Here is a 16,068-nt window from a genome sequence, read left to right as displayed (position 1 = left end):
GTAAACCAGGGGTGTCAAACTCAAATACAGAGTGGGCCAAAATTTAAAACTGAACAAAGCCGCAGGCCAAGGTTGAACAAATTAACCTTTTAATAGGGACCCAAACAAGTTTTGCATTGAATATTGAACAAGCAATGCTTGTATAACTTTATAGTGACATGCAAAATCGAGTTTCAAATAATAATAATAATTAAAAAACATCAACGGCATATCAAATACAATTTAAATAAAAATTGAATGCCTCTTTTCTATTTGCAGCCTTCTGAGGTAAATATCAACATTAACTTTTTCCACAGGCTAATAAATTAGAAAATAAAATAACAATGAATAAACCAACCATTCAGGACTTTAAACTGCTCAGTTTGCAACACACTGATCTAATCTGATGTGCCCAAGCCAGATACCTGGCATCTTTTCTTGGATGCTAGTTCATAAATGTCGGGGCTCAGGCTTTGAGCTGAGGCAACCTTCATTATCCAACCAAGGTGTTCATCAGTCATTATATCTCGTAGTCCACCCAGACCACAGTCTTGGGGGGCTTCCCTAAAAGGCACTGCCTTTAACTTCCTCTACGAGCTGTCGTCACGTCCGCTTTTCATCCATTCTAACAAAGTGCCAACCCAGTCACAAGATATGTGTGGCTTCTGTACGCACACACACGTGAATGCGATGTATACTTGATCAAAAGCGATACAGGTTACACTAAGGGTGGCTGTCCCGGAAGAGTTAGTGCTGCAAAGGGTTCTGGGTATTTGTTCTGTTGTGTTTATGTTGTGTTACGGTGCAAATGTTCTCCCGAAAAGTGTTTGTCATTCTTGTTTGGTGTGGATTCACAGTGCGGCGTATATTTTTAACAGTGTTAAAGTTGTTCATACGGCCACTCACAGTGTGACCTGTATCGCTGTTGATCAAGTATGCTTTGCATTCACTTGTGTGTGCGTGCAGAAGCCGCACATATTATGTGACTGGGCCAGCACTCGTTGGACTGGGTGAAAAGCGGACGTGACGATTTTTGGGAGGGGCACTGAAATTTGGGAGTCTCCCGGGAGGGTTGGCAAGTATGAGAATTAGCGGTGAATGCGGTGTTACCGCGGCACCGCCGCTGTATATAATCGGCGGGTCAGCTCTAGTGTTAATTTGATATCGCCTCAAGGGCCAAGTGAAATTCCACCAAATTTGGCCCGCGGGCCAGAGTTTGACACCCATGGTGTAAACAGAGCGATGTCCCCATTAAGTAAGCATTGCCAGAACACACACACACACACACACACACACACACACACACACACACACACGTGTTTTCTGTTACTAGCATGGCCAGGAGGACACACACACCAACTTCCTGCTGTCCCACCTGTCCCAGGGTGCACTCCACCGCCCCCAGGAAGTCAACGTCCTTCACGTCGTTGTAGTTGCTGTTGATGTCGTACAGCTCAAAGCGCAGACGCTGCACCTCTTCAAAGTAAAAGTCCAGGGTGAACACCTTGGAGTAGGAGGGGTTTACGCAGCTGCGCATCACCTCCGTGCGGTCCACCTGTAGATGTAGTTAAGTGTGGAGTAAAGACCGGCCCCAATGTGGCGAGACATTTCCTTTTAAACATCTTTGGCTTCATGTTTTTCCCCTTCCTGTTTTGAGGATGTCGGCGGTCGCCATAGTGACGTACCTCCATCCACTGGCCGTGCGACTGCATCTTGAGGACGATGCACGGGTCCGGCTTGGACCGAGCGTCGCGGTCGGAGATGGCCTTGCAGGTGAGCCGCAGCTCCACTTTGGTCAGACACGGACTGTCGAACAGACCCAAGGAGTGGGCCGCCGACTCGTAGATGTCACTCATGGCGGGGGCGGGGGCGGGACGACAGGAAGTCTGTACACAAGCATGAAACTGTAAATGACCTCTTGGCCGTGTCTGTCCCAGCAGGAGTGAGACATTGAAACAACGTTGAGGACTTGTTGAATTAGGTCCTGACGTTGAGCAACTCAAACATAACGTTGAAACAACGTTTAAAGGGGAACATTATCACAATTTCAGAAGGGTTAAAACCATTAAAAATCAGTTCCCAGTGGCTTATTTTATTTTTCGAAGTTTCTTTCAAAATTTTACCCATCACGCAATACCCCTAAAAAAAAGCTTCAAAGTGCCTGATTTTAACCATCGTTATATACACCCGTCCATTTTCCTGTGACGTCACACAGTGATGCCAATACAACAAACATGGCGGAAAGAACAGCAAGGTATAGCGACATTAGCTCGGATTCAGACTCGGATTTCAGCGGCTTAAGCGATTCAACAGATTACGCATGTATTGAAACGGATGGTTGTAGTGTGGAGGCAGGTAGCGAAAACGAAATTGAAGACGAAACTGAAGCTATTGAGCCATATCGGTTTGAACCGTATGCAAGCGAAACCGACGAAAACGACACGACAGCCAGCGACACGGGAGAAAGCGAGGACGAATTCGGCGATCGCCTTCTAACCAACGATTGGTATGTGTTTGTTTGGCATTAAAGGAAACTAACAACTATGAACTAGGTTTACAGCATATGAAATACATTTGGCAACAACATGCACTTTGAGAGTGCAGACAGCCCATTTCAGGCGCGCTAAGAACATATATTTTTCCACGATTTCAGCACTCAGGTTAACCATACCTAAATAGACACAAAATACTGCATTACACAAGACTACCCGAATGTACCCGGTACTCGAATGATTGAAAAAATAAATGTTTTTAAGCTAAATTATTGGTAAACACAGTTTATGTATAATAATTTACGTAAAACAGCGAGTAATGAATAAAGTTTTCATCAATTAATATATTCTGTAGACATACCCTCATCCGCTGTCTTTTCCTGAAAGCTGATCTGTCCAGTTTTGGAGTTGATGTCAGCAGGCCAGGGAAGCTAGGGTCGATATTCTTCTCTTGATCATCTTCGGTTCATTCTTGCCATCTCTGTCGTAGCATAGCTTTCGTCGGTAAAGTGTGCGGAACAAACGACTGACCATTTCGTCGGCTTTCCCCACAGCCTCGTATTTTGAACAAATTTCGTCCAATTTCTTGCCACTTTCGCATCTTTGGGCCACTGGTACAACTTGAATCCGTCCCTGTTCGTGTTGTTACACCCTCCGACAACACACCGACGAAAGTGAGAAAATGGCGGATTGCTTCCCGATGTGACGTCACGTTGTGACGTCATCGCTCCGAGAGCAAATATAAGAAAGGCGTTTAATTCGCCAAAATTCACCCATTTAGAGTTCGGAAATCGGTTAAAAAATATATATGGTCTTTTTTCTGCAACATCAAGGTATATATTGACGCTTACATGGGTCTGGTGATAATGTTCCCCTTTAATCAATGTCGGGTTTTGACGTTGATTTGACCATTGAATTTTGGTCATTTCCCAACCAAAATTATACAACACGAACACAACGTTGAAACAACATGCTTTTTGACGACATTTATTCAATGTCAGGTTGTGACGTTGATTTGATCATTGAATTTTGGTCATTTCCTAACCAATATTCTACAACACCAATACAACATTGAAACAACATGCTTTTTGACTACATGTATTCAATGTCAGGTTGTGACGTTGATTTGATCATTGAATTTTTGTCATTTTCCAACCAAAATCCTACAACACCAATACAACATTGAAACAACATGCTTTTTGACGTTGTTATTCAATGTCAGGTTGTGATGTTGATTTAAACATTGAAATGTAGTCATTTCCCAAACAATATTCTACAACACAAATACGTTGAAACAACATGCTTTTTGACGTTTGTTCAATGTCAGATTGTGACCTTGATTTGACCCTCAAAATTTGGTCATTTCCCAACCAAAATTATACAACACGAACACAACATTGAAACAGCATGCTTTTTGACGATGTTTATTCAATGTCAGGTTGTGACGTTGATTTAAACATTAAAATTTAGTTACGGTATTTCCCAACCAATATTCTACAAGTCAAATACAACGTTGAAACAACATGCTTTTTGACAACGTTTGTTCAATGTCAGGTTGTGACGTTTATTCGACCCTTAAAATTTGGTCATTTCCCAACCAAAATTATACAACACGAACACAACGTTGAAACAACATGCTTTTTGACGATGTTTATTCAATGTCAGGTTGTGACGTTGATTTAAACATTGAAATGTAGTTATTTCCCAACCAATATTCTACAACTCAAATAATGTGTTGAAAGAACATGCTTTTTTGACAACGTTTGTTCAATGTCAGGTCGTGACGTTGATTTGACCATTGAAATGTACTAATTTCCCAAACAAAATTCTACAACACAAATACAAACCCCGTTTCCATATGAGTTGGGAAATTGTGTTAGATGTAAATATAAACGGAATACAATGATTTGCAAATCATTTTCAACCCATATTCAGTTGAATATGCTACAAAGACAACATATTTGATGTTCAAACTGATAAAAAAATTTTTTTTGCAAATAATCATTAACTTTAGAATTTGATGCCAGCAACACGTGACAAAGAAGTTGGGAAAGGTGGCAATAAATACTGGTAAAGTTGAGGAATGCTCATCAAACACTTATTTGGAACATCCCACAGGTGAACAGGCAAATTGGGAACAGGTGGGTGCCATGATTGGGTATAAAAGTAGATTCTATGAAATGCTCAGTCATTCACAAACAAGGATGGGGCGAGGGTCACCACTTTGTCAACAAATGCGTGAGCAAATTGTTGAACAGTTTAAGAAAAACCTTTCTCAACCAGCTATTGCAAGGAATTTAGGGATTTCACCATCTACAGTCTGTAATATCATCAAAGGGTTCAGAGAATCTGGAGAAATCACTGCACGTAAGCAGCTAAGCCCGTGACATTCGATCCCTCAGGCTGTACTGCATCAACAAGCGACATTAGTGTGTAAAGGATCTCACCACATGGGCTCAGGAACACTTCAGAAACCCACTGTCAGTAACTACAGTTGGTCGATACATCTATAAGTGCAAGTTAAAACTCTCCTATGCAAGGCGAAAACCGTTTATCAACAACACCCAGAAACGCCGTCGGCTTCGCTGGGCCTGAGCTCATCTAAGATGGACTGATACAAAGTGGAAAAGTGTTCTGTGGTCTGACGAGTCCACATTTCAAATTCTTTTTGGAAACTGTGGACGTCGTGTCCTCCGGACCAAAGAGGAAAAGAACCATCCGGATTGTTATAGGCGCAAAGTTGAAAAGCCAGCATCTGTGATGGTATGGGCAGTGCCGGCCCAAGCCTCCATGGGGCCCTAAGCAAAATTTGATTTTGGGGCCCTCTATTTCTGCCAATAATATTGATTGTTGATCATTCACACACCTACTATAAACTCATTGCGGCTCTGGCAGTGTTGTTTACATTATCCTATTGTCAGCCTGGCATGTCTTTACAAATGACATGTCATTTATAAAGATATGGGGGTGGCCCAGTTAAGAACATAAATAATACCAATGAATGAACGAATGATGTCCAGAGTGCCACATATGGTTCCTAATCTTAAAATGTAGAAAACATTCAGCTACAAGAGCGGCCTGGGGTTGAACAGTCCAAGTGATAAAGCTTTGTATTTACAGTAAAAGTGTCATCTTGTCTCATCAGTCTTGTACATATTAGTCTTTAATTACTAGTTTACATTTTTAGTTAATTGTTCATATTTAATGTTTACTTTGTACAAAGAGAGCACAGTCTACTGAAGTTAAATTCATCAATAGTTTTCCCCTTTGAAAGACGCAAGGCAAATTCCTTCCATTTCACCATGTTGCTACAATGATCTTCACTGTTTTCATGCTGTTTCAGCAGTGCACCTATGTTGACCCAATCCCGCTGTCCCTCGGCTGCCAGTTTTAAGGACTTTTTGGAAAATAATTTGCAGCAAAAGCAATAGACTGCATCTTTACTTCTTGAATAAGTCAGCCAGCTACGCTTTACTTTTTCCCCATTGACTAGCTGTCTGTAGGTATAATGATAATGAAAACTTCGGCCATCATGCCGTTTGGGGAATGAAAAGTTCTCCTTAATAGACAGTGGTCCTCTGATCACCTGCTCAGTCCTGTCTGAATCTGAGAGGAAAGATATGGCGTCACATTAGTGCCAAAAATCCAAGCGCATAAAAACTGTTATCGCGCGCTGATTCTCCACTTTGTGCGCGCGCGACACCCTTTTGCACGCGCGTGGTGTCTTTTTGCGCGCGCGTGGTGTCTTTTTGCGCGCGCGCGGTGCCTTTCTGCGCGCGCGCCGTCTCGGTCTGTGCGCTCTCTGTGTACTCCTGGCATCTCTCCTCGCGCTGTCATTTTTTTTTTGGCACTTTGGGGGCAGGTATGCTTAGACAGCCCCTCCTTTCTGATTGGCTCTGAGCATTTTTCATATGACCAATCATTCTCCAGCGTAGCAACGTTGTAGCCATCTTACCTCGGACAGCTAGCCTCAATCATTACATTGATGTCAAAGCAAGTTATGGTAATTTAATTAGTACATGTACCAATTAAATTACCATAACTTGCTCGATTTTCGACCAATTTACAAACGGTTTGCCTTGTTACAAATCTTATTACATGTAGATATGACATAGGATGCTGCACCTGTTGAAATTACCTCTTTCGCTATAAAAAAAAATGACTTAATTGTGCAACATAGTTGTGTAGGGTCAGTGATAGTCAGTTCTCTGATTATTTTAAACTGTTTCAGAATACATTATTGAAAGACTATTTTTAACATTTTAAAAACAAAATTGAAAGATTATTTCATTAATTTTATGGCTGAATCAAAAGAAATTCCATAAATTAGAAAACAAATGTTCAAGAAGAAGTGAAAACTTTGCGCCTATAACAATCTTGATAAATATTGACGATGAGCCGCCCTGCTATACTTCTGATTGGCTCTGAGCATTTCGCCTGACCAATCAGAAAGAAGGGGCCGTCTAAGCATACCCGCCCCCAAAGTGCCAAAACGAAACATGCCAGCGCACAGACCGAGACGGCGCGCGCGCAAAAAGGCACCACACGCGCGCAAAAGGGTGTCGCGCGCGCGCACGAAGTGGAGAATCAGCGCGCGATAACAGTTTTTATGCGCTCGGATTTTTGGCACTAATGTGACGCCATAGCAGGCGGCAAACGTCACAGGTGCAGCAGAGGCAGCTTTACATTTAAAGAGAGGCAGGAAGAATCACTAAGCCTAGATCAGCAGCAGCACTCTGTTGACCTAAAATTGTGTTTTTGTACAATAATATATCTTTGATCATTTAGAAATCATCAGTCAGACTCGTACATGCAAAAAATTAAAAATAAGATTTTTTTGTTAATTGCTTTTGGGGGCCCCCTGGTGGCCGCGGGGCCCTAAGCAAGCGCGTAGTACGCTTATGCCTTGGGCCGGCTCTGGGTATGGGGGTGTATTAGTGCCCAAGACATGGGTAACTTACATGCTTTTTGATGACGTTTATTCAATGTCAGGTTGTGAGGTTGATTTTACCTATAAACTTTGGTCATATCCCAACCAAAATTTTACAACACAAATACAACGCTGAAACAACATGCTTTTTGACTACGTGTATTCAATGTCAGGTTGTGACGTTGATTTGATCATTGAATTTTGGTCATTTTCCAACCAAAATTCTACAACACCAATACTACGGTACATTGAAACAACATGCTTTTTAACGACGTTTGTTCAATGTCAGGTTGTGACATTGATTTGACCCTTAAAATTTGGTCATTTCCCAGCCAAAATTCTACAACATGCTTTTTTGGCGACTTTCATTCAAATGTCAGATTGTGGCGTTGATTTGACCATTGAAATGTTGTCATTTTCCAACCAAAATTCAACAACACCAATACAATGTTGAAACAACATGCTTTTTGATGACGTTTAATCAATGTTGGGTTCTGATGTTGATTTCACCATTAAATTTTGGTCATTTCCTAACCAAAATTCTACAACACAAATACTATGTTGAAACAACATGCTTTTTAACGACGTTTATTCCATGTCAGTAGTGACCTTGATTTGATCATAGAAATTTTGTCATTTCCCAACCAACAACGTGTGTCAAATGTTAGACATCAACGTTGTCTCAATTTACAAATACAACTATTTTGCAACGTTGTTTCAAAGTCAGTTTGAAAGGACATGTACGTATAATCAACGTTGTATCAATGTCTTGTTCCCGCTGTGTTTGTATCATATGGTCCTGCACAGGAAGTCATCTTATTCGTTGCATCCGCAGCTCAGGTTACATCATGAGGAACATCCAACTGCAGAGGTAACGTCCTCCAATCACACGCCTCTCCTCATGTTGAAGTGAAACTCAGCATGAATGGACAAGACAGGAAGCACTCATGAAAGCAGACTTCCTGTATCTCAGTCTTTCTCAATTAGTGGGGCGGGTCCCCCCCTGGGGGGGGGGGGGCATGTGACCCCCCAAGGAACATGGTTTATCAGTATCACGTTTCGAAAAGCTGTGCACTACAAAATGTGCCATTATTCTCAATTTGATCAAATAAAAAAAATCTGCACCAATTTTTATTTTATATACCGTGCACCTGAGTTAATGTTGCTAATCAATTTGAATTTATTATAATTTATTGAGTTTATTTAATTTCATATTTCAGCATCAGATGATTTAAGTCCGTCATAAAATGTTACTAAAACAAAAAAAAACATTGTTAATAACTAGGGGTGTCAAAAAATATTGTTTTTGAATTGATTCATATTAGTAATGATTTTTAATCGATTAATTATTTTTTATTTTTTTTATGCATCTGTCCTGTCCAGCTACTCAAGCAAATTATTATATCTTCTGTAAATATTTACTTTAGAAAAGAGAAGCGTTGGATACTTCTCCTGTTGCCTTATTTTTATTTGACTTTATTAAATGTTTGGGTAGAATTTTATTAAACAAAAGCAGTTTTCTTTTAAGTACTATATATATTGATCAGAGCTGTTTATTTATTTTATGGAGGAATCTAGTTAATCATAAAACTGGCACCCAATGTTATTGAAAAAGTATTGATTTCGAATCGAGAATCTAATCGTTACCCCCAAGAATCCAATTGAATCGTTTGGTGCCCAAAGATTCACAGCCCTATTAACAAAGCGATACTTTGTTATAAGTTGATCTTTATTTAATTTTGTGTTTGTTTACTTTAATGTTAGTAAGGATATAATTATATGCAGAGGTGTACTTATACAATTTTATAGAAAAACGACACTATTTATTAGGGGTGTGAATCTTTGGGTACGTAACGATTCGGAATTGACTCTCGATTCAAACCGATGTTCGCAATGTTTTATTCTGTATAATAATTATAATGAAACATTTTCAAAACAGGTGAGAGGTTAGAAAAGCTCCTTGGATGCATGGCAATGGCCCTAAAAACGTATTTTAATTGTTTTTATCTAAATAAAAATATACATTTTTGAAAATGATAATTCGATTTGCAATCAGAATGAATAAGAATTAAAAAAGATTATGCGCCAGTACTATTTATAGTCGTGGCGGAGAGGCCAGGGGGCGCGGAATGTTCTCTTCTTCCAAGGTACAGCAGTGTGTACCTCAAGACAAGACAGGAGGATGTCCACCAAGCTCCGGGAGCTTTTATGTCGGCCCGCTGAGGCTTTTGAGACGAATGAGCAGTCAAGCGGCGGATAAACGCTCCCACAGGCGATTAAAGCCGCGCTCATGGCATCATGCAAGTGCCGCACCACAACAGTGGTAATAATTGTTGGCATTAGTGGCGCTCCCTGAGGATTGTGGGGACATTTTTGGAGAAACTCTGAAAGGCTGACACTTTTTAACCTTGCGGCCAAACGTGAAACTGCAACCACAAACAGATAACGCTAAAAACACAGAATCAGTCAATAATCAGTCAGTCAACCAATCGGTCATGTGATCAATCCGGACAAACGTGACAGAGACACGTTTGTTCTCCATCTTCATCATCGTAACATCCACTGAGACTGAACTACAACATGGTAGCAATGTGGTAGAAACAGGATACAAAATATGCTAACACCACGCTAACGTGTTACAATAGTGTAATAACAAGATAACATATTAAAACCACGCTAACGTGTTACAATATTGTAATAACAAGATAACATATTAAAACCACGCTAACGTGTTACAATATTGTAATAACAAGAGAGCAACAACATTGTAATAACATGGTAACATGTTAACAACACGCGAACATGTTGCACCATTGTAATAACAAGATAAAATACTATAATGTACTGTACATATAATAAATGTAAACTCTTGTAAATACTATAATGTTCATATGACACATGTAAACTATTGTAAATACTATAATGTACATGTAAACTCTTGTAAATACTACAATGTACATTTGATACATGTAAAGTCTTGTAAATACGACAATGTACATGTGATACATGTAAATTATTGTAAATACTACAATGTACATATGTTAAAATTAAACTTCTGTAAATACTATAATGCATATATGATATAATTAAACTCTTGTAAATACTATACTGTAAATAGGATATAAATGCATTTCTGTAAATACTATAATATACATATGTTATGTTAAATGCTTGTAAAGACTATAATATACATGTAAACTCTTGTAAATACTATAATGTACATATATGAATAACATTCTGTAAATACTATAATGTATATATGATATAATTAAACTTCTGTAGATACTATAATGTAGATATGATACATGTAAACTCTTGTAAATACTATAATATACTGTACATATGATACATGTAAACCCTTGTAAATACTATAATGTACATGTAAACTCTTGTAAATACAATAATGTACATATGATACATGTAAACTCTTGTAAATACTATATTGTACATGTGATACATGTAAATTATTGTAAATACTACAATGTACATATGATACATGTAAACTCTTGTAAATACTATAATGTACATATGATATAAATAAACTTCTGTAAAGACTATAATATACATACTGTATGCTATATGTAAACTCTTGTAAATACTATAATATACTGTACATATGATACATGTAAACCCTTGTAAATACTATAATGTACATGTAAACTCTAGTAAATACTATAATGTACATATAATACATGTAAACTCTTGTAAATACTACAGGTATAGTGTTTACAAGAGTTTACATGTATCATATGTACATTATAGTATTTACAAGAGTTTACATGTAAATTATTGTAAATACTACAATGTACATATGATGCATGTAAACTCTTGTAAATACTATAATGTACATATGATATAAATAAACTTATGTAAATACTATAATATACATATGTTATATGTAAACAACTGTAAATACTATAATATATATGTAAACTAGTGTAAATATTATAATGCACATATGACACATGTAAACTCTTGTAAATACTATAATGAACATATGATATGAATAAACTTCTGTAAATACTATAATGTACATATGATACATGTAAACCCTTGTGAATACTATAATGTACATGTAAACTCTTGTAAATACTATAATGTACTGTAAACCTTTGTAAATACTATAATGTACATGTAAACTCTTGTAAATACTATAATGTACATACAGAGGTGGGTAGTAACGCGCTACATTTACTCCGTTACATCTACTTGAGTAACTTTTGGGATAAATTGTACTTCTAAGAGTAGTTTTAATGCAACATACTTTTACTTTTACTTAAGTATATTTATAGAGAAGGAACGCTACTTTTACTCCGCTACTTTTATCTACATTCAGCTCGCTACTCGCTACTAATTTTTATCGATCTGTTAATGCACGCTTTGTTTGTTTTGGTCTGTCAGACAGACCTTCAAAGTGCCTGCCTTACTGGTGACGTTTCACTTCGTTCCACCAATCAGATGCAGTCACTGGTGACGTTGGACCAATCAAACAGAGCCAGGTGGTCACATGACCTGACTTAAACAAGTTGAAAAACTTATTGGGGTGTTACCATTTAGTGGTCAATTGTACGGAATATGTACTGTACTGTGCAATCTACTAATAAAAGTTCAAATCAATCAATCAAAAGTGTGAAGGAAAAAAGATACTTGTTTTATTTCAACCGTACCGTCAAAAGCCTCAAGACTGACCGCACATGAGGACGTTCCTGTCTTCACAATAAAAGTGCCGCGCCATCGCGCCTGCGCTTTCAAAACAAGAGTCTCCGAAAGCCAGCGTAAACAAGCTAGCAAGCTACGGAGTTTGACGCCAATATATTTCTTGTAAAGTGTATAAAAACGAATATGGAAGCTGGACAAATAGGATGCCAAAAACCCACCACTTTCATGTGGTATTAGACAGAAAGGAGGAACTTTTCTTCTCCTCCATTTGAAAACGTGGACGTTATCATCACGACTGTCTGATTACAATCAACGCAAGTCATCAGAATCAGGTAATACACCAACTTATATTCTAGTCTTCATTAAAGAAAGGAATCTATATGTTAAACATGCATGTATATTCATTAAAACACCTTTAACATGTAAACAAAAACAGCAAAATAAATACTTATAAATTATATACTGTATATATCAATGTATATGTATGTTTGTATATATATATACAAATATATATATATATATATATATATATATATATATATATATATATGATATGAGTGTGTGTTACTCATCAGTTACTCAGTACTTGAGTAATTTTTTCACAACATACTTTTTACTTTTACTCAAGTAAATATTTGGGTGACTACTCCTTACTTTTACTTGAGTAATAAATCTCTAAAGTAACAGTACTCTTACTTGAGTACAATTTCTGGCTACTCTACCCACCTCTGTGTACATATGATACATGTAAACATGTAAACATACTATAACGTACATATGATACATGTAAACTCTTGTAAATACTATAGAATTTACAAGAGTTTACATGTATTATATGTACATTATTGTCATGATCTGTGGTCTAGATCATGTTTTGTGTAGTTATGTTCTGTTAGTTTTGGACTCCTTTTAGTTCCTGTGTGTGCAACTCCCTGAATTTGTTTTGGTTGCCATGGTTGCTAATTATGTTCACCTGTCTCTGATTAGTGTTCGGCCGCTCACCTGCTACCCGAGCACTAATCAGAGGCATTATTTAAGCCGGCCCGGCCCGGCGTCATTGTTTGCTTCATGCAACCTGTCTATGAGTTTTGCCTTGTATCTAGTTTATGCTAAGTGTTTGATTCATGCCATGCTACGTAAGTCTTGTTTGTTTCACGCCACAGTTACCTGAGTGTTGTTTGTCCCTAGTCCATGCTAAGAAGTATAGCATTAGCTCCAAGTGCGATCAACACGTTGTGCCTTCGCCTTGTGTTCCGTTTTGTTTGTACTACTTTGGTAGTTTGAGAATTAAATCATGTTTTTACCTGCACGCCATGCATTTCGGGAGAACAAGCCTCGCCGTGACAGAATGACGCCAGCTAACTGTTCTTTCGCAACGGACATCGAGGAGATGGACGAAGGTACGTGGATGGTATTAAAGGCAATGGAAGTGGAGACTCTTCCCCATGCCCCCTTGGAGCGCCAGGACCTGATGTGGGGTCCTAACGGCAAGTTGATCCCTATCAACTCCGTATGGCCCGAGGACATTGTCGCGCCACCACAGCCCCGCCCGCGTCACCGACCGTTTCCTCTTGTCACCCCACACAACCTCAAGTGGGGTACGACGAGAGACTTTTTGGACAATTTTAAAGGGGAGGAATTTACCGCCCTCCTGACCTCCCTCCACCCACCCCTAAAGACGGTCCATGCTAAGAAGTATAGCATTAGCTCCAAGTGCGATCAACACGTTGTGCCTTCGCCTTGTGTTCCGTTTTGTTTGTAATACTTTGGTAGTTTGAGAATTAAATCATGTTTTTACCTGCACGCCATGCATTTCGGGAGAACAAACCTCGTCGTGACAGAATGACGCCAGCTAACAGTTCTTTCGCAACGGACATCGAGGAGATGGACGAAGGTACGTGGATGGTATTAAAGGCAATGGAAGTGGAGACTCTTTGCCATTCCCCCTTGGAGCGCCAGGACCTGATGTGGGGTCCTAACGGCAAGTTGATCCCTATCAACTCCGTATGGCCCGAGGACATTGTCGCGCCACCGCAGCCCCGCCCGCGTCACCGACCTTTTCCTCTTGTCACCCCACACAACCTCAAGTGGGGGACGACGAGAGACTTTTTGAACAATTTTAAAGGGGAGGAATTTACCGCTCTCCCGACCTCCCTCCACCCACCCCTAAAGACGGTCCATGCTAAGAAGTATACCATTAGCTCCAAGTGCGATCAACACGTTGTGCCTTTGCCTTGTGTTCCGTTTTGTTTGTACTACTTTGGTAGTTTGAGAATTAAATCGTCTTTTTACCTGCACGCCATGTCCAGAGTGGTCCGTCTGCATTTCGGGAGAACAAACCTTGCCGTGACAATTATAGTATTTACAAGAGTTTACATGTAAATTATTGTAAATACTATAATGTATACATATGATACATGCAAACTCTTGTAAATACTATAATATATATGTAAACTATTGTAAATATTATAATGCACATATGACACATGTAAACTCTTGTAAATACTATAATGTACATATGATATGAATAAACTTCTGAAAATACTATAATGTGCATATGATTTAATTAAACTTCTGTAAATACTATAATGTACATACAATACATGGAAACTCTTGTAAATACTATAATGTACATATGATACATGTAAATACTATAATAATGTAAAAGCAGCAGATAAGAAGGTGCACACATATATCAGTTTTATGTGATGATGGTTGTATGTAGAAGAAGAAGAAGAAGAAGAAGATCATGCTTGAGGTATGAGGAAGAGGAGGATGGAGAGGAAGATGAAGAAGTCTGGTGTTGCCAGGTTCTTACCTGGTCTCAGGTGTGAGGAGAGGACGCCGTCACCAAGTTTCCACTTTCCCTTCTAATCGGTCGGCTTCATCCTCCTCCTCCTCCTCGGGCAGCTGGAGAACCTCTCAGCCTCACGCCGCCTCTCGCACCTTGGGAGCGGGAAAGCCCGTATGGTGCCCCCACCCACAAATAGCCCCCCCTCTCGCACCCTGAGAGCGCTCACAGCAGCGTGCTGTGGCACCCCCTGCAGGACCATGGCAGTACTGCAGAACCTGGCTCGGGCGCCCATCCATTTACTACCGCTTGTCCCTCACGGAGTCGCGGGGGGAGCTGTTGCACCGGTTCACAAATTCACTGAAGTTCACTGATTAATCAGTCATAATTCACTCATAATTCATTGTTAATTCCCTGATTAGTCCCCGATAATGTATTGTTAATTCACTAATTCATCACTTACAATTCAGAGGTAATTCATTGTTAATACACTGATTAATCACTCAATCACTGATAAATAACTGATTCATCACTTATAATTCACGGATAATTTACTGCTTAATCATTCATAAGTATTCACTGATAATTCAATGTTAATTCACTGATTAGTCACTCAGAATTCAGTGATAATTTATTGTTTATTCACTAATTAATCACTTATAATTCACTGATTAATCATTTACAAGTCACAGGTAACTTATTGTTAATGTAATAATTAATTACTCAATCACTGATGAAGAATTAATTACTTATAGTTCAATGATTATTCACTCATAATTCAATAAAGATGTATTCGTTGTTAATACACTGATTAATCACCCAATCACTGATAAATAACTGATTCATCACTTATAATTCACAGATAATTTACTGCTTAATCACTCATAAGTATTCACTGATAATTCAATGTTAATTCACTGATTAGTCACTCATAATTCAGTGATAATTTATTGTTTATTCACTAATTAATCACTTATGATTCACTGATTAATCATTTACAAGTCACAGGTAAGTTATTGTTAATGTAATAATTAATTACTCAATCACTGATGAAGAATTAATTACTTATAATTCAATGATTAATCACTCATAATTCAATAAAGATGTATTCATTGTTAATACACTCACTCAATCACTGATAAATAACTGATTCATCACCTATAATTCACAGATCATTTACTGCTTAATCACTCATATGTATTCACTGATAATTCAAT

The 16,068-nt window shown here is 38.6% G+C and overlaps 1 protein-coding gene across 1 annotated transcript in view; it reads right to left on the bottom strand.

The window, feature by feature from the left end:
• LOC133621034 (copine-4-like) overlaps positions 1-1,852 on the bottom strand; it is a 44,138-nt gene extending 42,286 nt beyond the window's left edge. Inside the window, exons 1-2 of the mRNA XM_061982815.1 lie at positions 1,665-1,852; positions 1,355-1,534 (exon numbers count right to left, since the gene is read on the bottom strand). Of these exons, the coding sequence (XP_061838799.1) occupies positions 1,355-1,534; positions 1,665-1,835 (351 nt within the window). The 5' untranslated portion in view covers positions 1,836-1,852. The remainder of the gene's footprint in view (positions 1-1,354; positions 1,535-1,664) is intronic.
• Positions 1,853-16,068: the final 14,216 nt, after the last annotated feature.

This window comes from Nerophis lumbriciformis, linkage group LG21 (genome assembly GCF_033978685.3).
Source record: "Nerophis lumbriciformis linkage group LG21, RoL_Nlum_v2.1, whole genome shotgun sequence".
NCBI lineage: Eukaryota > Metazoa > Chordata > Actinopteri > Syngnathiformes > Syngnathidae > Nerophis > Nerophis lumbriciformis.
Note: the sequence above shows the minus strand (reverse complement) of the source record. Positions and strands in the feature narration are given on the sequence as shown.